The 27933-nt window shown below is 42.6% G+C and overlaps 1 protein-coding gene across 4 annotated transcripts in view; it reads right to left on the reverse strand.

The window, feature by feature from the left end:
• The window catches only part of psd3l (pleckstrin and Sec7 domain containing 3, like), a gene marked incomplete at its 5' end in the record, with an annotated part of 152560 nt that overhangs the window by 55497 nt on the left and 69130 nt on the right, over positions 1-27933 (reverse strand). For all 4 annotated transcript variants that reach the window (XM_084158985.1, XM_084158987.1, XM_084158986.1 and 1 more), the window contains 2 exons: positions 16583-16672; positions 27435-27493. In XM_084158985.1, coding sequence (XP_084015111.1) covers positions 16583-16672; positions 27435-27493 — 149 coding nt within the window. The remainder of the gene's footprint in view (positions 1-16582; positions 16673-27434; positions 27494-27933) is intronic.

Genomic DNA, 27933 nt, shown 5'->3' on the forward strand with positions numbered 1-27933 from the left:
GCAGTCAGCATGCCAAATGCACGCTCCCTCAAAACTTGAGACATCTGTGGCATTGTGTTGTGTGACAAAACTGCACATATTAGAAGGAACTTTTATTGTACCCAGCACAAGGGGCACCTGTGTAATGATCATGCTGTTTATTCAGCTTCTTGATATCCCACACCTGTCAAGTGGATGGATTACCTTGACAAAGGATAAAATGCTCACTAACAGGGATGTAAACAAATTTGTGCCCAATATTTGAAGGAAATAAGCTTTTTGTGCGTATGGAACATTTCTGGGATCTTTTATTTCAGCTCATGAAATATGGGACCAACACTTTAACATGTTGCATTTATATTTTTTGTTCAGTGTATAAACCCTGTTTCTGTACCCGTTTCATGTGCTGATGATCCCAAACTGTCATTGCATTTTTTGTGGATGTCGATGAGTGTCTGATTACATAAAGGCACGTTTGCGCGGCTCCTCTGTTCTGAAGGTCAGCGTCTGAACGCCACACTTTGTTCGGAAACAAACGCGGAGGACTGTGTGCTGCCATTGGTAAGCATGTAGGCTTAGTGATGCGCTCCTGTCAAAACATTGTCCAGGGCCATAAAATGTTGTCCCAAAAACATGCCCCTTTAATCCCCCTGATATTTGATCTCGTTGTGTGCTTAGGGCCACAACAGAACCTCTTTCGATAGGGTTGGGCGGTGTCCAGATTTTCATACCGTTCCTGTACCATCCCGGGGTATACGCTATTACCGGCAGTGCACACAAGGGGCCCTATCTTCTTTCCAAACATTTTATTTTTTAAGGCACAAAACTAATTTAGGCAGCAGGGATCTTGATCCAGGCCGGGATTGATAGTCTCTGCTGTAACCAATAAGCTTGATCTCACAAGCTAGCCACTTAGCTAGCAAGCTAGCAAACCAAATGCAAGCTGGATATAATTTATTTGGCACATCTTAGATAGTTAACTTATAAGAAGTGGTGTAGCAGCATCTCAGCACCCAATAACAAGACAGTGATGACCAATCCTGTGGTCACATCCACTAGACAGGGTTTATTTGGAGTGAGTGACGGAGGCTAAATTCAATAACATCCTGGGCTGTCAGCAGGGCCTATCTGGACTCCCTGCTAATCCAGAGGATATAGGGCTTCAATGGAGGAGTCGAACATCTTAATACCCTGCCTTTCTAGAGCAAACACACATTCATAACAGCAGGCCATGGACTGGTGTGTGTGTGCTATCTAGTTATTATAGAGGAAATCTGGGGATCTACAGAATACATCTAAGGCCCCAATTTAATCAATCACAGATAGAGAAAATCAGCACTGCGGGTTCACTGAGAATATTTGTATTTGAAGGGCAGATGTGGTTTCCCTCAATATCCAATGTCTGCGAGAGGAGCAGATTGCGGGGTGTATCGGTTTAAACATGGTTAACCCCTCCAATAGAGCATACACATTCCTTTATCTGTGTTTGCTTGAACAGGGGGCCAAGTGTTCTGCTTGTTCTTAAAAGTCAAAAGAAGCCAGGTTAAATATTAGGATGTATGCTAACTCATAAATGCCTATTTTGGGTGATGTGATCCATTGAAATGCTACTGTAAAAGCCAATAGCTGGAAATTCTGGTTGGAAATTCTGGGAAGAGAGTAAATCACCAGAGAATTAGAAAACTTGCCACTTTGCACTTCACAGTTGCTTTCACCCAGCCTTGACAAAATGTACCTCACCTCATCAAAGGTTACCTCACCTCATACACGGTACTGCTTAGTAACCACCAAATGAAAAACAATCAACTGATAAAAATGAATAAGAAATAAGCCCCATTATAACCATTAAAACGGTATACTGCAATTTATCAAATTGTATTACTCGATTTTGAACAGCAGTTGACTTAGGGCTCTCTCAGTTCAATAAAATTGGTTAACCATTAACCATTGTTTCTAAATTGCGAATAGCATGTCTGGATTTAGATATTCTACAAATCCATTTTTATATATTTTTTTAACAGTGTGAATAAAAGAATACCAGTAAACTAAAGAGAAGGTGTTGAAAGAAAGATGTAAACAAAATCCCTATTAGCACAGGACTAGTATTACTATAGAACGTTGGTTATGTATTCATCACCCCAGCAGGTCCGTTTTTCCAGTGGACGAGTCGGACGGGATTAGTTTTACCAAACTGCCCCCTGAATTTTATTTTTTATTTTCTCTCCTTCAAAATTCACTGTTATGACGATAGCCTGGAGGATGTTCTAGAAATGAAGATATTTCAACTTGTCTAGGGATACCCTATTACTGGTCTTCAGTTGGGAAACATCAACAATAATTAATATCTATATGATCCATGAACTGTATGCAGATCATTTCATTAACTGACGTATTTAGCGATTTATTAATTCCTTGGCACAATATTGTCCAGTCTTTTTTTAAAAGAAAAATGGGCACCGGGAAAGTTGCTATATGACAAGACAGATCATTTATCCATAGCACTTTGTGTGAAGCATCAATTTGTTCCAATGTTCTTACCCAAAAAGCATGCAGCACCTGTTAAACTCTGTAATATCCCTCAAAACACAGGGATGACAATTCACACGGGATAAGTATTATCAGAGGACCTGTGAGTTTCCTGAAAAACAGCAGGTTATTAGGGCTGAAATGATAACCTTCCTGCCAAGTCAAAAATTACTGACATGGCAGATTCGGACGGGATTAAAATAACGAATGTGGTGATTTGTGCTCGTGTACATAATTATATAAACTGAGCCCCCCCCAATAAAAGTACTCCCGTCCGAATAGGGCTATCGACTATCAACGGGTGGAAGACAATCCTGGTTTACAAGGTCATTATAACCTTGGGGCTAACTGAAGCAATGACGTCCGTGAGTCTCAGATCAACATTAAACTTTTACAGCATGCTTGTGACGATTCTAACTGTATGAAAAAGTCCATGAAATGATCAGTTTCATATTCAAGGCAACAACTATCCTAAGACAACGGTAATGGCTTAGGTATTAAGGATATTCAATCCCATTCTAACTCAGCTACCGACGAAAGCCATTACATTAACACCTTAGCAAATTGCATTGCCGAGCCATACTGTACAAGTACCCGGCGGAAAATTAGAGTATGTAACTGGAGTACATCTAGGCTACAAGTGGGATATGAGATACATCTACATAGACGCTGTTTAATATTGCAAGAGACAGCTCCCATATTTCCATATGTATCCTCTTGTTTGACGATCACATGGAGCCTTTGGCCAAAAAGCGAAGGCAGACTGAAGGTTAACTCACGACCAAACAGCACGTCATGCTTTCTATACAAGCCACTGGTGCCAGCTTTTTCTTAGCTTATAACTTTGAAACGGTCCAGAACAACCTTCAATAGTTTTTACATCTGGCTAACCTGCTCTACCTGTCTGAGCGTGCAGTATACTCATTAAATTTTTATACAACAGTGTACTAATCTAGAGAGAAAGTATGTGACACTCTATGAATCAGCTCCATCTAGTGAGAACATGAGTTGAGGGATATTATGGACACGTACATCCAGTACTAACCATTTCAAGAGCCGTAGAGTTCCCTTAGGCAAAATGACCATGAACAAAAATATTCTCAACCCTGACCTATTTGCTAACCAGAGTAGAAGAAAGACAATACAGGATTTGTAGAATTTAAATAACTGACACTCACTTATAGAACATCTACATTCACATACAAGGTTGACAATAGACTATACAATTTGGTCCCTTCAAAACAGCCACACAAATTTAACTGGAAACAGAGTTGTTTAGGGCAAAAAGGTCTTGAAACTTTTGTGGATTCATTACATCCATCCAGTTGGTAGAGCACCCAGGTTTCTTTGAGCACTGTACTAACAAACATAAAACAGCTACAATCACTAGCCAATCAAACAGCTGGTAGTACACATTTTAGAGACAAAGTACAATCAGCATATTTGCATGCTTCAAGCTTTAGGTCTGAGAGTCAGTTTCCCCTCGCCATCTTTTTCCGATTTTTTGCATGACCATAAAAATATCAACTACATACAGTGGGGGGGGGAAGTATTTAGTCAGCCACCAATTGTGCAAGTTCTCCCACTTAAAAAGATGAGGCCTGTAATTTTCATCATAGGTACACGTCAACTATGACAGATAAAATGAGAAAAAAAAATCCAGAAAATCACATTGTAGGATTTTTTTATTAATTTATTTGCAAATTATGGTGGAAAATAAGTATTTGGTCAATAACAAAAGTTTCTCAATACTTTGTTATATACCCTTTGTTGGCAATGACACAGGTCAAACGTTTTCTGTAAGTCTTCACACACTGTTGCTGGTATTTTGGCCCATTCCTCCATGCAGATCTCCTCTAGAGCAGTGATGTTTTGGGGCTGTCGCTGGGCAACACGGACTTTCAACTCCCTCCAAATATTTTCTATGGGGTTGAGATCTGGAGACTGGCTAGGCCATTCCAGGACCTTGAAATGCTTCTTACGAAGCCACTCCTTCGTTGCCCGGGCGGTGTGTTTGGGATCATTGTCATGCTGAAAGACCCAGCCACGTTTAATCTTCAATGCCCTTGCTGATGGAAGGAGGTTTTCACTCAAAATCTCACGATACATGGCCCCATTCATTCTTTCCTTTACACGGATCAGTCGTCCTGGTCCCTTTGCAGAAAAACAGCCCCAAAGCATGATGTTTCCACCCCCATGCTTCACAGTAGGTATAGTGTTCTTTGGATGCAACTCAGCATTCTTTGTCCTCCAAACACGACGAGTTGAGTTTTTACCAAAAAGTTCTATTTTGGTTTCATCTAACCATATGACATTCTCCCAATCCTCTTCTGGATCATCCAAATGCACTCTAGCAAACTTCAGACGGGCCTGGACATGTACTGGCTTAAGCAGGGGGACACGTCTGGCACTGCAGGATTTGAGTGCCTGGCGGCGTAGTGTGTTACTGATGGTAGGCTTTGTTACTTTGGTCCCAGCTCTCTGCAGGTCATTCACTAGGTCCCCCCGTGTGGTTCTGGGATTTTTGCTCACCGTTCTTGTGATCATTTTGACCCCACGGGGTGAGATCTTGCGTGGAGCCCCAGATCGAGGGAGATTATCAGTGGTCTTGTATGTCTTCCATTTCCTAATAATTGCTCCCACAGTTGATTTCTTCAAACCAAGCTGCTTACCTATTGCAGATTCAGTCTTCCCAGCCTGGTGCAGGACTACAATTTTGTTTCTGGTGTCCTTTGACAGCTCTTTGGTCTTGGCCATAGTGGAGTTTGGAGTGTGACTGTTTGAGGTTGTGGACAGGTGTCTTTTATACTTATAACAAGTTCAAACAGGTGCCATTAATACAGGTAACGAGTGGAGGACAGAGGAGCCTCTTAAAGAAGAAGTTACAGGTCTGTGAGAGCCAGAAATCTTGCTTGTTTGTAGGTGACCAAATACTTATTTTCCACCATAATTTGCAAATAAATTCATTAAAAATCCTACAATGTGATTTTCTAGATTTTTTTTCCTCAATTTGTCTGTCATAGTTGACGTGTACCTATGATGAAAATTACAGGCCTCTCTCATCTTTTTAAGTGGGAGAACTTGCACAATTGGTGGCTGACTAAATACTTTTTTCCCCCACTGTATTTAGTAAATAAAAACTCTTGAGTAAGAGACTTAATTTAGTAGTTTGGTGGCTGTCGTTCAATTTAACATAATTCTATGCCCTAAATGTAGGTTTAAGCTGTCGGCCAAGACTAATCATCCTTAAACCCCAGACAAGAATCCTCAATTAATGTTTAATCAACTCCATTGGCAGGATGAAATCATTATTTTGCAGGTGCTCGCATCTTTCGAATTTTGGAAGGGGAGGGGACATTTAGCCCATAGACTTGCCCGAAACTGGCTGAGAGTTTCTGTTTAGTGAGGTGAAGACGTCGCAAGTCTTGTTAGCAATGTTCCCTCTAAGCTCCCCGGGACTGCTGCGCAGAAGAAATATCAGCCTTCGTAGAGAAGCACGAGATTGAACTTCACTCAACTTTCTAGAGCTTTCCCCCTTAGTTAACAATATCAACTTTTCCCTTTACTGTGGGAATTATGATCGAATCAACGCAATATTTGCCACTTTCAATGAAACATACTGAAACAAAACAAACTATGCAAGAGATTTTGTTGTTGTTGTAAGCAGAACGCATCGGAATAGGATTCTATTGCATTGACAGCATGCCTCAGCCTGTACTATACACAAACCGGTGCGTCATAACCAAATCAGAGCTGCAGTAGGCCTGTATGCAAATAGACCATTGCCATATATGGATCTGTGCCATTCACTTTGAACTGGACTGTGTTTACAGCATTATCGGTCGTGAGTAGATGCGCTTGTTTTGAGATCAAAGCGAGAGCTACATGTAGCCATGTGTGCAAATTTTGATAATATCTTTTGCTAGTTAGTGAGTTAATAGCCCAGTTATATATCATTTGTAGTCAGCAATGGGGGAGTGATTGCTTCCTACAAGAGCACAAATCGTCTACATTTCTAGACATCTTTAAAAAGTGAGTCGGGTAAAGAGCTTTTGTATGTCTTAAAGGGGCAGTGTTGTATTTTGAGGCAGGCTTGAATAAGCTAATTAGCCAATAGGCAGAGTAGCATAATTTGTCTGATTCTCTGTAATAATGGTATGGGAATAATAATGCATTTTATTTTGTAAAGTGGTTTCTTGCATCAAACAACATTTTCAGTCACCTTGTCTGAAGGACAAGAGGATAAACAGGTTAATGTCAAGCCCTGCATGTTTTTTTCCAAAAGTCTCATGGAATGTAGGCCTACATTGAACACCACACATTGCCTGCTACTGTAGGCTCAATGATAGAACAGCTATTTATTTCCATGTTAAAATGTTATGGGATGCATTTTCTAAATTTCAGCAGACCTCAAATTTGCTCAATTGAGGGAACATTGTTTGTTAGTATCTTTTCTCATACATCTCCCCCTTGAACATAATCGAGCATCTGACAATTCTGCTAGATTTTAGTTCTGGGTGTCAGATTAAGATGAAGCCGTCTACATGTCAGGATTGTACAATGCCAAATGTCTCCAGTTTCTCTACTCATCTGCTTAAAAGACTCAGAAACCTTTCTCCAGTAAAGGTCTTAGTCAAACATGAAGAAGCAAACACATTTAACATTTGGCTCTCCCTTCTAAATGTTATCCACCTGTGCATTCATGCTGGAGCCTGTGTTGGCCAAGCTTAAGGGAATGCTACCTCTGCTTACATAAGCCCATGTTTTGCAATGCACCAAGTACCAACGGGTACATGCAATGAGGCATCTTGATTTACATACAACGGCTATGCTTGTAATCCTCACAACTCTCCAGTTACCTCGCCTTTCTCATTAATCAAATCGCTAACCATAGTCAAACGTCCAATAAGTCAGATGTGTTTACCGTTGATCTGATGGGCCAACCTTTTAGTGACAAATGGCTGAAAACTTCAGGGGCTAAGGTGGGGTGGTTTCACTAGACAATAAGGTAGGCTTAGTTTGTAGGCCATGAAATCTCCAGAATTAATTGTAATTTAAAATTAAGACAAAGTAAGAGATCTTCCATGTAGCCTACCCTTTTCCAAGGTTGTAACTACAGCAAGTGAACTACCTGAAGATTGGAAAGAAAAAACAAAAACGGCTAGTGTGGAAAATAATATTAAACCAATCACATGTATAAATGGCCGAGCTAGATCCTTCCCACATTGTGTAATGTAGTTTACGGTCAAAGGGGACAAAAGCTACAATAGTCAGTTTAATCATAGCTATCTGTTCTTTTACAGAGATACAGTGATATATCTAAACTTCCATTAGTGCACTACATACCGCTTTTGATTATTTTGTGGTACTCTGGTACAGAAATGTAGATAACTGTTTTTTTCTGATAACATAACCAGAAAACTCAGGGACCTCCACTTCATAGTATCTCAGGGCTGTAATCAAACCAAACTAGCATCTGGATTTCAAGGATAAGTGGAAAACTTGAAGAAAGCTTTGATTATGCTGCCTATTTTCCTTTGGTTTCACAGTGTAAATATTGGTTTGTTAGACCCATTCATCCAGCAGGAATTATTAAAGGGTGTATATGAAACAAGGGAGCCTGGAGAAGGAAACCCGTCACCAGGCTCCATTGTACTGTTTTTCAGTAAACATTTTATCACAAAAAAAATAAACAATATGAATTTTAAACTAACGGTTAGAAATGTACTTTTGACCTTTTAGGGATGTTTGGCGTTCTGAAACAACGGACTTTGATGTCAGTTGGGGAACCAGTCAAGCAACTGCAGCATATTACAGCAGAGGCCATAGACATAATGAGAAAAGGATGAATATGTTTTATGAAATCGATAGCCCATTGCTATCGAGTTTGAAATTTTTGCAAATTATTACAAATAAACAGAAATACCTTATTTAAATAAGTATTCAGACCCTTTGCTATGAGACTCGAAATTGAGCTCAGGTGCATCCTGTTTCCATTGACCGTCCTTGAGATGTTACCTGTGGTAAATTCAATTGATTGGACATGATTTCGAAAGGCACACACCGGTCTATATAAAGGTCCCACAGTTGACAGTGCATGTCAGAGCAAAAACCAAGCCATGAGGACGAAGGAATCCTCCGTAGAGCTCCGAGACAGGATTGTGTCGAGGCACAGATCTGGGGAAGGGCAGCAAAAAAATCTGCAGCATTGAAGGTCCCCAAGAACACAGTGGCCTCCATTCTTAAATGGAAGAAGTTTGGAACCACCAAGACTCTTCCTAGAGCTGGCCGCCCGGCCAAACTGAGCAATCGGGGGAGAAGGGCATTGGTCAGGGAGGTGACCAAGATCCCAATGGTGACCAACAGAGCTCCTCTGTGAAGATGCGACAACCTTCCAGAAAGACAACCATCTCTGCAGAGCTCTACCAATCAGGCCTTTATGGAAGAGTGGCCAGACGGAAGCCACTCCTCAGTAAGAGGCACGACAGTCCGCTTGGAGTTTGCCAAAAGGCAAATAAATGACTCTCAGACCATGAGAAACAAGATTCTCTGGTCTGATGAAACCAAGATTGAACTCTTTGGCCTGAATGCCAAGCGTCACGTCTGCAGGAAACCTGGTACCACACCTACGGTGAAGCATGGTGGTGGCAGGATCATGCTGTGGCGATGTCAGGATCGAAGGAAAGATGAACGGAGCAAAGTACAGAGAGATCCTTGATGAAAACCTGCTCCAGAGCACTCAGGACCTCAGACTGGGGAGAAGTTTCATCTTCCAACAGGACAATGACCCTAAGCACACAGCCAAGACAATTCAGGAGTGACTTCGGGACAAGTCTCAATGTCCTTGAGTGGCCCAGCCAGAGCCCAGACTTGAACCCGATGGAACATCTCTGGAGAGACCTGAAAATAGCTGCGCAGCAACGCTCCACATCCAACCTGACAGAGCTTGAGAGGATCTGCAGAGAAGAATGGGAGAAACTCCCCCAAATACAGGTGTGCCAAGCTTGTAGCCTCATACCCAAGAAGACTAGGCTGTAATCGCTGCAAAAGGTGATTCAAAAAAGTACTGAGTAAAGGGTCTGAATACTTATGTAAATGTGATTTCAGTTTATTTTTAATAAAATGTGTAAATGTCTAAAAATCTGGTTTTGCTTTGTCATTATGGGGTATTTTGTGTAGATTGAGATTGTAAATTTTTTAGAATAAGGCTGTAATGTAACAAAATGTGGAAAAAGTCAAGGGGTATGAATACTTTCCGAATGCACTGTATAGCCCCAGTGGGCGGCCGCCAACTTCTCTCTCCCTGTCTCCCTCCCTCCCTTGTTCGTGTGCTGTGCTGTCCCCTCTGGCTTACATAATAGGCTAGTCCAAGGAGTTTTCTAGGCAGAGACCATGGCATGTTTTCTAACATGAGACCATGGCAGCTATAGCGTTTAGACTTTATCACTGTACTCTCAGTCAGTAGCCTTTTGGACGTGTGAGTAGGCTACTCCCCTGGATAGGCATTGAGTTGGACAGTAAGCTACTCCCCTGGATAGGCATTGAGTTGGACAGTAGGTTACTCCCCTGGATAGGCATTGAGTTGGACAGTAGGCTACTCCCCTGGATAGGCATTGAGTTGGACAGTAGGCTACTCCCCTGGATAGGCATTGAGTTGGACAGTAGGCTGCTCCCCTGGATAGGCATTGAGTTGGACAGTAGGCTACTCCCCTGGATAGGCATTGAGTTGGACAGTAGGCTGCTCCCCTGGATAGGCATTGAGTTGGACAGTAGGCTGCTCCCCTGAATAGGCATTGAGTTGGACAGTAGTCTACTCCCCTGGATAGGCATTGAGTTGGACAGTAGGCTACTCCCCTGGATAGACATTGAGTTGGACAGTAGGCTACTCCCCTGGATAGGCATTGAGTTGGACAGTAGTCTACTCCCCTGGATAGGCATTGAGTTGGACAGTAGGCTACTCCCCTGGATAGGCATTGAGTTGGACAGTAGGCTACTCCCCTGGATAGGCATTGAGTTGGACAGTAGGCTACTCCCCTGGATAGGCATTGAGTTGGACAGTAGTCTACTCCCCTGGATAGGCATTGAGTTGGACAGTAGGCTACTCCCCTGGATAGACATTGAGTTGGACAGTAGGCTACTCCCCTGGATAGGCATTGAGTTGGACAGTAGGCTACTCCCCTGGATAGGCATTGAGTTGGACAGTAGTCTACTCCCCTGGATAGGCATTGAGTTGGACAGTAGGCTACTCCCCTGGATAGGCATTGAGTTGGACAGTAGGCTACTCCCCTGGATAGGCATTGAGTTGGACAGTAGGCTACTCCCCTGGATAGACATTGAGTTGGACAGTAGGCTACTCCCCTGGATAGGCATTGAGTTGGACAGTAGGCTACTCCCCTGGATAGGCATTGAGTTGGACAGTAGGCTACTCCCCTGGATAGGCATTGAGTTGGACAGTAGGCTACTCCCCTGGATAGGCATTGAGTTGGACAGTAGGCTACTCCCCTGGATAGGCATTGAGTTGGACAGTAGGCTACTCCCCTGGATAGGCATTGAGTTGGACAGTAGGCTACTCCCCTGGATAGGCATTGAGTTGGACAGTAGGCTACTCCCCTGGATAGGCATTGAGTTGGACAGTAGGCTACTCCCCTGGATAGGCATTGAGTTGGACAGTAGGCTACTCCCCTGGATAGGCATTGAGTTGGACAGCTGGCTACTCCCCTGGATAGGCATTGAGTTGGACAGCTGGCGGTTCGTTTGTTGAATGAACATCCCCTGATCTATGCATCCCTACATCTCATATTTTCCATTACAAAATGACTGTGTTATTATGGATATGACAGCTGGCATGATCGGCACATTTCAGTGATGAGTGTAAAGGCCATCTGTCACCCTATCGTAGGACATGTACATCTGTAAAATAACCAAAATGGCCCATTGTTATACAGAACATTTTGTTGCAAAATAATTTCATAGGATAGCAACATGACATTGACATTGAAATTTTAGTCATTTATCAGACGCTCTTATCCAGAGCGACTTACAGTTTAGTGAGTGCATACATTTTTCATACTGCCATAAAACGCTTTACATGTGAATAATGTTTGCAGTGCCAGTACACTCAGTCGCATTGATTCATTAAAACGTCACCAGTTTAGCGAGTGGTTCCCCAAGTGATGTCACAGAGCAATTGACAGAAACCAACTTTTTCAGAATATCTCTGCAAATGCACATACAAAGTCGTTTATTTAAAAAATGAGGTGAAATTAGATTACTACTGGTTGTGAAGAAGCTACTGGGCAGTTTAGTTGTTTTATAAACAGTTATTTGGCCTATTAAAATGTTTAATATATTCCTTTAAAGGACAACATTTTCAAACATTTTATTATGGTCACCAATATTGATAAATTAGGGCCCGAGTCTTAATAGGGGGGTGAAAAATGTACGTTTGGGTATTATATAAGTGGTGGCAAAATAGATCAAATGTGAATATTTGACATTCTAGCGCAATAGGACAAAGTTAAGAAGAAAGCGCCGCCGGTTTCCACATGAAGTATGAAAGATGTCTGCTAGATCAAGTACTTCTTTATTTAATGTCTTGCTTCAGTGAGGCACAGCTGTTTTTGATGTTGTTATCCGATAATTGGCACTCAATGCAAGTGCATTTGTCACCAATATGCAGCGGGTCCTGTGATTCCCAAGCATGAAGCACCTAAAAGGACAAAGCCATTAATAAATATATTTTGAGAGCAGTTCTGCTGATTTCTCTACAGGATATTGCAGACAACATCTCAAGGTCTTATAACTTCACCTTGTGCAACCAATTATTCATAAAGGAGGCATCCACGAATGAGGAGTCAAAAAACGGGTACAAATCTTCCCATTTTCCACAACCAAAATGTCTAATGTAATGGATTTGTATTGTTACTACATATACACTTCATGACCAAAAGTATGTGGACACCTGCTCGTCGAACATCTCATTCCATTATCATGGGCATTAATATGGAGTTGGTCCCTCCTTTGCTGCTATAACAGCCTCTACTATTCTGGGAAGTCTTTACACTAGATGTTGGAACATGGTGCGGAGACTTGCCTCCATTCTGCCACAAGGGCATTATTGAGGTCAGGCACTGATGTTGGGCGATTAAGCCTGGCTCGCAGTCAGCTTTCAATTCATCCCAAAGGTGTTTGATGGGGTTGAGGTCAGGGCTCTGTGCAGGCCAATCAAGGTCTTCCACACCGATTTCGACAAACCATTTCTGTATGGACCTCGCTTTGTGCACGGGGGCATGCTGAAACAGGAAAGGGCCTTCCCCAAACGGTTGCCAGCAAGTTGGAAGCACAGAATCGTTTAGAATGTCATTGTATGCTGTAGTGTTAAGCTTTCCCTTCACTGGAACTAAGGGGCCTAGCCCGAACCATGAAAAACAGCCCCAGACTATTATTCCTCCTCCACTAAACTTTACAGTTGGCACTATGCATTGGGGCAGGTAGCGTTCTCCTGGCATCCGCCAAACCCAGATTAGTCCGTCGGACTGCCAGATGGTAAAGTGTGATTCATCCCTCCAGAGAACGCGTTTCCCCTGTTCCAGAGTCCAATGGTGGTGAGCTTTACACGACTCCAGCCGACGCTTGGCGTTGCGCATGGTGTTCTTAGGCTTGTGTGCGTCTGCTCGGCCATGGAAACCCATTTCATGAAGCTCACGACGAACAGTTCCTATGCTGACATTGCTTCCAGAGGCAGTTTGGAACTCTGTAGTGAGTGTTGCAACAGAGGACAGACAATTTTTACACGCTACGCGCTTCAGCACTCGGCAGTCCCATTCTGTGAGTTTGTGAGGCCTACCACTTCGCGGCTGAGCCATTGTTGCTCCTAGACATTTCCACTTTACAATAACAGCACTTACAATTGACGAGGCAGCTCTAGCAGGGCAGAAATTTGACAAACGGACTTGTTGGAAAGGTGGCATCCTGTTACGGTGCCAAGTTGAAAGTCACTGAGCTCTTCAGAAAGGCCATTCTACTGCCAATGTTACTGCCAATGTTTGTCTATGGAGATTGCATGGCGGTGTGCTCGATTCTATACACCTGTAAACAACGAGTGTGGCTGAAATAGCCAAATCCACTAATTTGAAGGGGTGTCCACATACCTTTGAATATATAGTGTACAGTGGGGAAAAAAAGTATTTAGTCAGCCACCAATTGTGCAAGTTCTCCCACTTAAAAAGATGAGGCCTGTAATTTTCATCATAGGTACACGTCAACTATGACAGACAAAATGAGAAAAAAAATCCAGAAAATCACATTGTAGGATTCTTTATGAATTTATTTGCAAATTATGGTGGAAAATAAGTATTTGGTCAATAACAAACGTTACTCAATACTTTGTTATATACCCTTTGTTGGCAATGACACAGGTCAAACGTTTTCTGTAAGTCTTCACTAGGTTTTCACACACTGTTGCTGGTATTTTGGCCCATTCCTCCATGCAGATCTCCTCTAGAGCAGTGATGTTTTGGGGCTGTCGCTGGGCAACACGGACTTTCAACTCCCTCCAAAGATTTTCTATGGGGTTGAGATCTGGAGACTGGCTAGGCCACTCCAGGACCTTGAAATGCTTCTTACGAAGCCACTCCTTCGTTGCCCGGGCGGTGTGTTTGGGATCATTGTCATGCTGAAAGACCCAGCCACGTTTCATCTTCAATGCCCTTGCTGATGGAAGGAGGTTTTCACTCAAAATCTCACGATACATGGCCCCATTCATTCTTTCCTTTACAGAAAAACAGCCCCAAAGCATGATGTTTCCACCCCCATGCTTCACAGTAGGTATGGTGTTCTTTGGATGCAATTCAGCAGTCTTTGTCCTCCAAACACGACGAGTTGAGTTTTTACCAAAAAGTTCTATTTTGGTTTCATCTGACCATATGACATTCTCCCAATCCTCTTCTGGATCATCCAAATGCACTCTAGCAAACTTCAGACGGGCCTGGACATGTACTGGCTTAAGCAGGGGGACACATCTGGCACTGCAGGATTTGAGTCCCTGGCGGCGTAGTGTGTTACTGATGGTAGGCTTTGTTACTTTGGTCCCAGCTCTCTGCAGGTCATTCACTAGGTCCCCCCGTGTGGTTCTGGGATTTTTGCTCAACATTCTTGTGATCATTTGGACCCCACGGGGTGAGATCTTGCGTGGAGCCCCAGATCGAGGGAGATTATCAGTGGTCTTGTATGTCTTCCATTTCCTAATAATTGCTCCCACAGTTGATTTCTTCAAACCAAGCTGCTTACCTATTGCAGATTCAGTCTTCCCAGCCTGGTGCAGGTCTACAATTTTGTTTCTGGTGTCCTTTGACAGCTCTTTGGTCTTGGCCATAGTGGAGTTTGGAGTGTGACTGTTTGAGGTTGTGGACAGGTGTCTTTTATACTGATAACAAGTTCAAACAGGTGCCATTAATACAGGTAATGAGTGGAGGACAGAGGAGCCTCTTAAAGAAGAAGTTACAGGTCTGTGAGAGCCAGAAATCTTGCTTGTTTGTAGGTGACCAAATACTTATTTTCCACCATAATTTGCAAATAAATTCATTAAAAATCCTACAATGTGATTTTCTGGATTTTTTTCCCCTCAATTTGTCTGTCATAGTTGACGTGTACCTATGATGAAAATTACAGGCCTCTCTCATCTTTTTAAGTGGGAGAACTTGCACAATTGGTGGCTGACTAAATACTTTTTTCCCCCACTGTATGTATAATATGTATTAATCTGAAATGCAGAAAATATCTGATCTCAAAAGACGCACAAAATGTACAGTAATTCATGTCAGAATTTTGTAGACGAAACAGTCCAGTCCCATTCCCTATGGAGCCAAACTACAGCCATGAAGCAAATTCCCAAAAGACTAATGGAGAAAGAGAAGAGAAGCTAAGATGACTTATCCAAGCTGGCACCAGGCAATGCCGAGGAGGCACAGTAAGGGCATTTTGCTTTGCCCGGAGATCGTCATCCTGCCCACCATTTGGCCATGTCCAATGCCAACGGGTGTTATTGCCAAATGCTAGTCGATGCAAGAAATTTGCTGTGAGAGTTAGGTGTGTGTTCTTTTTAATTAGACAGGAGGGGGGGGGGGGGGGGTATTATTTCATTAATTATGTACAGTGAGAAGGAGTCTTGGCAGAACATGCTAATTTCCTATTTTCTCGGGCAGGGGAGCTTATGGCCAGTAGGTGTGCTCTGTTTGGCCAAGCGAGGGACTAAGCTTTAGCCACACCTAGCGTGCCAACACCGGACATCTCAGAATGACCGTGGGAAGAGATTAACCAGCAGGAGGTGTTGCTTTCTATTGGTGCGATATTGGCGGATCGCTGAGATGATTGCAATATTTGCTGACGGTGAAAAAACTGCCGGTTCATTAAACTACAGCCTGTAATCCATATCCTCTTAGAGAAAATTATACCTAAAAACGTCTGAAGGCCCTCAAGTAAACAAAAAAGACATTAAGAATATTACAATATTATTATTATATATCTGTAATGTTTTTGCAGTGTAATAACTGAAGAACTAGTAGCAACAAATAGTTTGCATAGTTCGCCATAGACCACAGCAGCTGCCATAATATGAGTGGACTGTAATAGAGCCTTCTATGCTTGTGTGGTCTGATGTTTCACTTTGAGGCAAAGTCCCAAGACCTTTTATACCCGGTCTCCAATGACAGAACCTAACTAGCACTAATTAATAGCAGGGTAGAACGTTTTTGTCATTCGGTTGTAAGTCATACAGAATATCAGGTGAACAAATATCAGGTTAATGTGGGCTGCATGGTCGAGGCAAGTGCTCTCTGACGGCTGAAGGGATCGGATTGTTATTCGAACTGAGTGGACCGAATATAGCGTTTTGTGTTACCTGGTCCAATAGAAGTCTCCTCTTTCACATGACAGGCCATTGGACCAGTCTATCCACCGTCTTGTTTCACTCATGCCATTGTGGCCCTTTTATTTTACATTTGAGGGCCAGACATGATCCTCCATCACCCTTACACAATCATTAGCAAAAGATTTAACGAGACAAAGCAACAGGACCTACCTTTAGGAGCTCTCTGGGGAAATCTTGTCCTCCATTCAGCCCTTCCAGGTTATTGATGAATTCCTGGCATGTCATCTTCTTCCCGATATTCTGCAAGGTGTTCGAAACATTTATTACTGGGATAATGTGAAAGGAGCGTCATGCAACAGCCTCAGCCCAAGGCCTTGGTTAACCCTATCAACAATATGCCATTTGAACTTATTGACAGGTGAGGGGGCCATGATCATGACTTCCTTATGCAGTAAGCAGAGCATCGCCTGCATTCTAAAATAGCTCCTGACCCTAAATACTAAACTAAGTGGATAGGTGCTACATTTATGGCAACATCAAACAGAGCTACTATATATTTGGCATTATCCATAACTCATACATTTTCATGTAGCAAATTTCAGAATAAGCACCAAGTCCAGAATTCTAATACGAACATCAGGGGTAGACGGAGGTGGGAAAGTGGCATCTTATGGAATTGGAAGATATAATCACTTGGCTCCCATAAGAGGAGACCATTAAGCTTTTTGCTCTGAAGCAGTAAGTAAGTCGCTGGCTGGATAACAGTACACTAGGGGGAATTTAAAGTCCAGGCTGAACGTAGGTGCAATCAAATACTATCTTTATTCGATACATTGGATTTACTTCAAATAAACTAACGACGTAAAAGAAAAGTTACAAGATCAAATGTAAATGTAAATGCATTGCTGCTGCATAGTATATCAGTGTGTTTTAGAGGAGGTACCTAAAGGTGCACTAAAACGAAAAGTTTGGACATTATTATTAGCTACCACAAATGCCCTACATTATCAAATACATAATTGTTGTGCAGTGTGTTCCCACAATGCACAGCGATGAAATCCCAGCCTAAAACTAACCTCCTTCTAATGCATGGCACTACACCATTCAATACAGACAAGGACACACTCACCCTCACCCAAACCACACTCACCCTCACCCAAACCACACTCACCCTCAACCAAACCACACTCACCCTCAACCAAACCACACTTGTACTGTACACTCATGTCAAGTAAGGGGTCCGTTTCCTACGGGCTCTCAGAAACCTAAAATACCTTTGGCATAATTAAATACTTACATGTGTAATGTAACATTGAGAGTGTATCATTAGTAAAGATTGAGCGAGGTTTTTCCTTTAGTACGAAATGGTTGTAGACTAAATCACTAATATTGCTGTTAATAGTGTAGGGGACGAAAGATAATATCCAATGCAGCCGCTTGTTCTAACAGAGTGAGCAGACGGTGTTTGTTCCAATGACTTGACGGTTCCTGCCAAAGCCGGCCAGAGTTTGTAGGTGGACGGCACTAACAAATGTTCAGACTGGCACAAGATTTCCAAAAGGCAACACAGAGCACGTTTTGATCTATAGAACTGCAAGAGCTGAGAATATATCTCTGTGTACGAGTGCAAGGAGGGCTTGTAATGAAATCGTACGCAATGTGTTCATGGTGCAACCTCTACATCAGCGGTTTGTTGTTAAGACATTCTCTTTAATCTATGCTACACCAAGAGGCATCCATTTACTGTGCGATGAGGCCATGGACCCATCTAAGGCATTAAATATCCTCCCCGTTTCAACTTGCTAGCAAACAAATTATGTTTAATGCCCCCACCTTCAGAACAAGACTTGTGACAGCTTGTAGGCAAGGACAGAGAGTGGCATCCCATAACTTGTCCATAGTGCCAATGACCACACTTAGAGCCCCCCCCCCCCCCCCCCCCGAGAACGTAAATATACTTGAGTGACCATCAAATCAATTCACAGCAGGTTGTTTTCATCCAGGCCTCTCGAAAACGCATTTCTAGCAACAAAAAGAAGATGGGCTCGCATGAAAGCATCTATCATAACGGCACGTGGCCACAAGGCGATGCCGAGGCCGTTTCGGGCTGGACTACTCGAATGGAACAGTTAAATCATGTTTTAATGGCGCTGTGGGCCCTGTGCAGCAAGCAGCAGAGTAATCATTGAACTATACAAAAATATAAAACAACATGCAACAATTTCCAAGATTTAGCTGAGTTACAGTTCATATAAGGAATTCAGTCAATTGAAATGAATTCATTAGACCCTAATATATGGACTTCACATGACTGGGCAGGGGCGCAGCCATGGGTGTGCCTGGGAGGGCATAGGCCCACCCACTTGGGAGCAAGGCCCAGACAATCAGAATTAGTTTTTATCCACAAAAGCGCTTTATTACCGACAGAAATACTACTACTACTATTTTCCGGATTGACTGACCATCATGTCTTAAAATAATGATGGACTGTCGTTTCTCTTTGCTTATTTGAGCTGCTCTTGCCATAATATGGACTTAGTATTTTACCAAATAGGGCAATCTTCTGTATACCCCCCCTACCATGTCACAACACAACTGATTGGCTCAAACGCATTAAGGAAAGAAATACCACAAATTCACTTTTAACAAGGCACACCTGTTAATTGAAATGCATTCCAGGTGACTACCTCATGAAGCTGGTTGAGAGAATGCCAAGAGTGTGCAAAGCTGTAATCAAGGCAAAGGGTGGCCATTTGAAGGATTTCAAATATAAAATATATTTTGATTTGTTTAACACTTTTTTGGTTACATGAGTCCCTATGTTATTTCATAGTTTTGATGTCTTCACTATTATTCAACAATGTAAAAAATAGCAAAAATAAAACACCCTTGAAATGAGCAGGTGTCCAAACTTTTGACTGGTGTATGTATATATACACACAGTGAGGGAAAAAAGTATTTGATCCCCAGCTGATTTTGTACGTTTGCCCACTGACAAAGACATGATCAGTCTATAATTTTAATGGTAGGTTTATTTGAACAGTGAGAGACAGAATAACAACAAAAAAATCCAGAAAAACGCATCACGTAAAAAAATTTATAAATTGATTTGCATTTTAATGAGAGAAATAAGTATTTGACCCCTCTGCAAAACATGACTTAGTACTTGGTGGCAAAACCCTTGTTGGCAATCACAGAGGTCAGACGTTTCTTGTAGTTGGTCACCAGGTTTGCACACATCTCAGGAGGGATTTTGTCCCACTCCTCTTTGCAGATCTTCTCCAAGTCATTAAGATTTCGAGGCTGACGTTTGGCAACTCAAACCTTCAGCTCCCTCCACAGATTTTCTATGGTATTAAGGTCTGGAGACTGGCTAGGCCACTCCAGGACCTTAATGTGCTTCTTCTTGAGCCACTCCTTTGTTGCCTTGGCCGTGTGTTTTGGGTCATTGTCATGCTGGAATACCCATCCACGACCCATTTTCAACGCCCTGGCTGAGGGAAGGAGGTTCTCACCCAAGATTTGACGGTACATGGCCCCGTCCATCGTCCCTTTGATGTGGTGAAGTTGTCCTGTCCCCTTAGCAGAAAAACACATCCAAAGCATGTTTCCACCTCCATGTTTGACGGTGGGGATGGTGTTCTTGGGGTCATAGGCAGCATTCCTCCTCCTCCAAACACGGCGAGTTGAGTTGATGCCAAAGAGCTCGATTTTGGTCTCATCTGACCACAACACTTTCACCCAGTTCTCCTCTGAATCATTGAGATGTTCATTGGCAAACCAATTCTTGGTGACTATGGTCCCAGCTGCCTTGAGATCATTGACAAGATCCTCCCGTGTAGTTCTGGGCTGATTCCTCACCGTTCTCATGATCGTTGCAACTCCACGAGGTGAGATCTTGCATGGAGCCCCAGGCCGAGGGAGATTGACAGTTATTTTGTGTTTCTTCCATTTGCGAATATTCGCACCAACTGTTGTCACCTTCTCTCCAAGCTGCTTGGCGATGGTCTTGTAGCCCATTCCAGCCTTGTGTAAGTCTACAATCTTGTCCCTGACATCCTTGGATAGCTCTTTGGTCTTGGCCATGGTGGAGAGTTTGGAATCTGATTGATTGATTGCTTCTGTGGACAGGTGTCTTTTATAGAGGTAACAAGCTGAGATTAGGAGCACTCCCTTTAAGAGTGTGCTCCTAATCTCAGCTCGTTACCTTTATAAAAGACTCCTGGGAGCCAGAAATCTTTCTGATTGAGAGGGGGTCAAATACTTATTTCCCTCATTAAAATGCAAATCAATTTATAACATTTTTGACATGCATTTTTGTTGTTGTTATTCTGTCTCTCACTGTTCAAATAAACCTACCATTAAAATTATAGACTGATCATTTCTTTGTCAGTGGGCAAACGTACAAAATCAGCAGGGGATCAAATACTTTTTTCCCCTCACTATCATATATATATACAGTGGGGAGAACAAGTATTTGATGCACTGCCGATTTTGCAGGTTTTCCTACTTACAAAGCATGTAGAGGTCTGTAATTTTTATCATAGGTACACTTCAACTGTGAGAGACGGAATCTAAAACAAAAATCCAGAAAATCACATTGTATAATTTTTAAGTAATTAATTTGCATTTTATTGCATGACATAAGTATTTGATCACCTACCAACCAGTAAGAATTCCGGCTCTCGCAGACCTGTTAGTTTTTCTTTAAGAAGCCCTCCTGTTCCCCAACCATTACCTGTATTAACTGCACCTGTTTGAACTCGTTACCTGTATAAAAGACACCTGTCCACACACTCAATCAAACAAACTCCAACCTCTCCACAATGGCCAAGACCAGAGAGCTGTGTAAGGACATCAGGGATAAAATTGTAGACCTGCACAAGGCTGGGATGGCTACAGGACAATAGGCAAGCAGCTTGGTGAGAAGGCAACAACTGTTGGCGCAATTATTAGAAAATGGAAGAAGTTCAAGATGACGGTCAATCACCCTCGGTCTGGGGCTCCATGCAAGATCTCACCTCGTGGGGCATCAATGATCATGAGGAAGGTGAGGGATCAGCCCAGAACTACACGGCAGGACCTGGTCAATGACCTGAAGAGAGCTGGGACCACAGTCTCAAAGAAACTACGCCGTCATGGATTAAAATCCTGCAGCGCACGCAAGGTCCCCCTGCTCAAGCCAGCGCATGTCCAGGCCCGTCTGAAGTCATGGTGTGGGGTGGCATTTCTTTGGGGGGCCGCACAGCCCTCCATGTGCTTGCCAGAGGTAGCCTGACTGCCATTAGGTACCGAGATGAGATCCTCAGACCCCTTGTGAGACCATATGCTGGTGCGGTTGGCCCTGGGTTCCTCCTAATGCAAGACAATGCTAGACCTCATGTGGCTGGAGTGTGTCAGCAGTTCCTGCAAGAGGAAGGCATTGATGCTATGGACTGGCCCGCCCGTTCCCCAGACCTGAATCCAATTGAGCACATCTGGGACATCATGTCTCGCTCCATCCACCAACGCCACGTTGCACCACAGACTGTCCAGGAGTTGGCGGATGCTTTAGTCCAGGTCTGGGAGGAGATCCCTCAGGAGACCATCCGCCACCTCATCAGGAGCATGCCCAGGCGTTGTAGAGAGGTCATACAGGCACGTGGAGGCCACACACACTACTGAGCCTCATTTTAACTTGTTTTAAGGACATTACATCAAAGTTGGATCAGCCTGTAGTGTGGTTTTCCACTTTAATTTTGAGGGTGACTCCAAATCCAGACCTCCATGGGTTGATAAATTTGATTTCCATTGATAATTTCTGCGTGATTTTGTTGTCAGCACATTCAACTATGTAAAGAAAAAAGTATTTAATAAGATTATTTCATTCATTCATATCTAGGATGTGTTATTTTAGTATTCCCTTAATTTTTTTGAGCAGTGTATATGTGTGTATACATATATACACACATACACACACACACACGTATTTATCCCTTTATTTCAGGCACTGAACTATCTCCATACAGTGCCTTCGGACAGTATTAAGACCCCTTGACTTTTCCCACGTTTTGTTACGTTATAGCCTTATTCTAAAATGGATTAAATTATTTTTTTCCTCAGCAATCTACACACAATACCCCATAATGACAATGCGAAAACAGGTTTGTAGAAATATTTGGAAGTTTATAAAAAAAACAGAAATACCTTATTTACATAAGTATTCAGACCCTTTGCAATGAGACTCGAAATTGAGCTCAGGTGCATCCTGTTTCCCTTTATCATCCTTGAGATGTTTCTACAACTTGGAGTCCACCTGTGGTAAATTCAATTGATTGGACATGATTTGGAAAGACAGGTGTGTGTCTATTTAAGGTCCCACAGTTGAGATGTCAGAGCAAAAACCAAGCCATGAGGTCGAAAGGAATTGTCCGTAGAGCTCCGAGACAGGATTGTGATGAGGCACAGATCTGGGGAAGGGTATCAAAAAATGTCTGCAGCATTGAAGGTCCCCAAGAACACAGTGGCCTCCATCATTCTTAAATGGAAGAAGTTTGGAACCACCAAGACTCTTCCTAGAGCTGGCCGCCCGGCCAAACTGAGCAATTGGGGGAGAAGGGCCTTGGTCAGGAAGGTGACCAAGAATCTGATGGTCACTCTGACTGAGCTCCAGAGTTCCTCTGTGGAGATGGGAGAGCCTTCCAGAAGGACAACCATCTCTGCAGCACACCACCAATCAGGCCTTTATGGTAGAGTTGCCAGACGGAAGCCACTCCTCAGTAAAAGGAACATGACAGCCCGCTTGGAGTTTGCCAAAAGGCACCTAAAGAATCTCAGACCATGAGAAACAAGATTCTCTGGTCTGATGAAACCAAGATTGAACTCTTTGGCCTGAATGCTAAGTGTCACGTCTGGAGGAAACCTGGCAGCATCCCTACGGTGAAGCATGGTGGCGGAAGCATCATGCTGTGGGAATGTTTTTCAGCGGCAGGGACTGGGAGAGTAGTCAGGATCGAGGCAAAGATGAACGGAGCAAAGTACAGAGAGATCCTTAATGAAAACCTGCTCCGGAGCGCTCAGGACCTCAGACTGGGGCGAAGGTTCACCTTCCAACAGGACAATGACCCTAAGCACAAGACAACGCAGGAGTGGCTTCGGGACAAGTCTCTGAATGTCCTTGAGTGGCCCAGCCAGAGCCCGGACTTGAACCCGATCTAACATCTCTGGAGAGACCTGAAAATAGCTGTGCAGCGATGCTCCCCATTCAACCTGACAGAGCTTGAGAGGATCTGCAGAGAAGAATGGGAGAAACTCCGCAAATACAGGTGTGCCAAGCTTGTAGCGTCATACCCAAGAAGACTCGAAGCTGTAATCGCTGCCAAAGGTGCTTCAAAGTACTGAGTAAAGGGTTTGAATACTTACGTAAATGTGATATTTCAGTTTCTCTTTGAATACATTTGCAAACATTTCTAAAAACCTGTTTTTGCTTTGTCATTATGGGGTATTGTGTGTAGATTGATGAGGGGGAAAAAACATTTTAATCCATTTTAGAATAACACTAACCTAACAAATTGTGTGAAAAGTCAAGGGGTCTGAATACTTTCCGAATGCACTGTATATAGTTCCATAATTTTTTTAAACGGGTACTGGGGACCTTCAGATGAGTCTTGAGGCTTGCGTCCTAGAGCGAAACGGAGAACATCATCATGTTCGTGTCTCATCTTTCCATAGAGGGGTCATAATAGTTTGTAGGCCAAACCGTTTGGACGCTACAGACGTTTTCATGAGAATACCGATTTTCTGGATGTTTCATGGTCTGAAACGCTGCTCTAGCTCTGCCACCTTTCACCGCAGATGCGGAAGAGCGATATCGGCGGATGCGGTGGATTGAGACGCAGCCCATGCAAATAAATCACATATCTAGCTTAAACAGAGACATTTTGATGGGGATTTTTTTATTATGTTAATTACATTTCCGTGGGTGCGCGACCATTGTAGGCTAAGGGTTAAATCAGCTTCTTGATATGCCACACCTGTCAGGTGGGTGGATTATCTTCACAAAGGATAAAATGCTCACTAATAGGTATGTAAACTAATTTGTGCACAACATTATTGAGAAAAGCTTTTTGTGCGTATGGACAATTTCTGTAATCTTTTATTTAAGCTCATGAAATATGGGACCAGCACTTTACATGTTGAGTTAATATTTTTGTTCAGCGTAGTAAAATAAATATCAAAAGGCTAGTCTGAAAGGGAAGAGACTAATTCAAATACATTTAATCTCTCACCAATGTGTTTGACAGTTAGCTTGACTTAGAAGTGAGACAAGGGTTTCTTTAGAGCACACAGGGTCTGTCAGACAGGTTTTATACAGTGTCAGGGTGTTGATCAAACTGACTCATGCCTACCCAACCAAAGGCTGGATGGCCGAGTAGGGAGCCACAAGCAGATGGTACATGGGAGAAAAAACATTGAACGGACTGAGAAAATATTCAAAACCTTGAGCCAATACAAAGTTGCATTAAGAACACTTTCCATCACTTGCATGAACATGCCAAACATCACAGTGCATAGCCTACTCCTCTTCTGTGTAAGAGGGGCACATAATATAATAACGAATGGACAGATTCCCCCGCAAAATCTATTGATCCCAGTATTTATTGAGTGGTGGTGTGTGAATCAATCAGTCATCCTCTTACTGCCCCTGTCCCCAAACAGAGAGAGGCGTTTGTGTTCGACAGGCACTGCTTCTATATCCCTTCATCACTGCTCTGTGTCCTTGTCTAGGAGTATTCAGCCATTTTACAGGAGGGACTAGAGAGGATGCTGGGGTGAAGTGGTAGCCTTCACTTTATAAATTGCTCAAAGCTTTAAATAAAAACACTAAAAATCAAATAAAAGCCTGAAATATGGCTGCCGGTTCTCAGAGAGGGTGACATAAAAAAAAATGCATGAAGTTCCAAATTATTCAATTATCTTTGAGGCACAAGCTTAATAGTTAGAATAATCATTGTTGTTTTTGTAATCAAATCTATTATCGTGTCTCCTTGGAAAAAAATACACTTTAAAAAAGGGGCAATCTGGAGTTGGTACATACAGTTGAAGTCAGAAGTTTACATACACCTTAGCCAAATACATTTAAACTGAGTTTTTCACAATTCCTGACATTTAATCCTAGTAAAACATTCCCTGTTTTAGGTCAGTTAGGATCACCACTATTTTAAGAATGTGAAATGTCAGAATAATAGTAGAGAGAATGATTTATTTCAGCTTTTATTTCTTTCATCACATTCCCAGTGGGTCAGAAGTTTACATACACTCAATTAGTATTTGGTAGCATTGCCTTTAAATTGTTTAACTTGGGTCAAACGTTTTGGGTAGCCTTCCACAAGCTTCCCACAATAAGTTGGGTGAATTTTGGCCCATTCCTCCTGACAGAGCTGGTGTACTGAGTCAGGTTTGTAGGCCTCCTTGCTCGCACATGCTTTTTCAGTTCTGCCCACAAACTTTCTATAGGATTGAGGTCAGGGCTTTGTGATGGCCACTCCAATACCTTGACTTTGTTGGCCTTAAGCCATTTTGCCACAACTTTGGAAGTATGCTTGGGGTCATTGTCCATTTGGAAGACCCATTTGCGACCAAGCTTTAACTTCCTGACTGATGTCTTGAGATGTTGCTTCAATATATCCACATAATTTTCCTTCCTCATGATGCCAATATTTTGTGAAGTGCACCAGTCCCTCCTGCAGCAAAGCACCCCCACAGTATGATGCTGGCACCCCCGTGCTTCACGGTTGAGATGGTGTTCTTTCGACTTGCAAGCAACCCCCTTTTTCCTCCAAACATAACGATGGTCATTATGGCCAAACATGGCTCTATTTTTGTTTCATCAGACCAGAGGACATTTCTCCAAAAAGTAAGATCTTTGTCCCCATGTGCAGTTGCAAACCGTAGTCTGGCTTTTCTATGGCGGTTTTGGAGCAGTGGCTTCTTCCTTGTTGAGCAGCCTTTCAGGTTATGTCGATATAGGACTCGTTTTACTGTGGATATAGATACTTTTGTACCTGTTTCCTCCAGCATCTTCACAAGGTCCTTTGCTGTTGTTCTGGGATTGATTTGCACTTTTCGCACCAAAGTACATTCATCTCTAGGAGACAGAACGCGTCTCCTTCCTGAGCGGTATGACGGCTGCGTGGTCCCATGGTGTTTATACTTGCGTACTATTGTTTGTACAGATGAAAGTGGTACCCTCAGACGTTTGGAAATTGCTCCCAAGGATGAACCAGACTTGTGGAGGTCTACAATTTTGGGCTGATTTCTTTTGATTTTCCCATGATGTCAAGCAAAGAGGCACTGAGTTTGAAGGTAGGCCTTGAAATACATCCACAGGTACACCTCCAATTGACATTTTCTGGAATTTTCCAAGCCGTTTAAAGGCACAGTCAACTTAGTGTATGTAAACTTCTGGAATTGTGATACAGTGAATTATAAGTGAAATAATCTGTAAACAATTGTTGGAAATATTACTTGTGTCATGCACAAAGTAGATATTCTAACCGACTTGAGAAAAATATAGTTTGTTAACAAGACATTTGTGGAGTGGTTGAAAAACAAGTTTTAATGAGTCCAACCTAAGTGTATGTAAACTTCCGACTTCAACTGTATGATATTTAGCCATGAATTATTGAAGAATATAAAACTTAGAAATGCCTTATGAGCTTAGGTCAACTGTTGTACCCCATCAGAACCTAAAATAATCTAATTTTATTCCATGTATTTTTTATTGTAAACAATGTTTAGCTTCATAACATGGTTAACACTTATCCTTTTGATCTCATGGAGGGTCAGTCCTTACATCTATAGCGCTGTCTTGGAATTTGAGAGTGGTTACATTTCTCCATCCCCATCCCTCAGTTGTTTACCAAAACAAAGTGTCAGGGTGAATGCTTTGCTGTTGTTTGAATCGCAGATTGCCCCTTTAACAATGCCTTATGTGATGAGATTAGTGTAGTGGTTCTCAGGGTTTGGAATGGCAGGAACAAAAGGTCAAAAGCTCAGCACAGAAAGAGAGTGAAGAACTTACATGACCATGAAGGTCCGTGTTCAACAGCATCAGAGCACATGTAAGGCAATGGGCTCCATCTGCAAAAATGAGGTTAATTAGTGAAGGTGAATTTTAGGAGTACCCATTTTAACAATGACAGATGGTTGTTCTGTGTTAATATGTAAAGTACCATCGACAAATGTTTTGTTTAATGTTATATTTCATGAGCAACGGGATACAGGTTGTGGTGTGTACTGGTGGTTAATCAGCAAGGAACACAAAAACATCACGTTTTATCTTTCTCGTACTGCTGAAATGTCACATCTTCCACAGGCGGATTTATAAAGATACCCTCTAGAAAGGCACCAGTCCCCGCTATGATGATCACAACATCCATCTCTACATAGTGGTGTAACATGACTTCCATGGCAACGAGAAGACCGTTTTAGCTTTTACCCATACTGGTCAGAGGCTTGTTGTTACTAAGACTGTTGCTATGGGAGACATGACACTCTTGGGGGGGAAAAACGTACTGCAG

Source organism: Coregonus lavaretus, assembly GCF_964263955.1.
Source record: "Coregonus lavaretus genome assembly, chromosome: 4".
In the NCBI taxonomy this organism is placed as follows: domain Eukaryota; kingdom Metazoa; phylum Chordata; class Actinopteri; order Salmoniformes; family Salmonidae; genus Coregonus; species Coregonus lavaretus.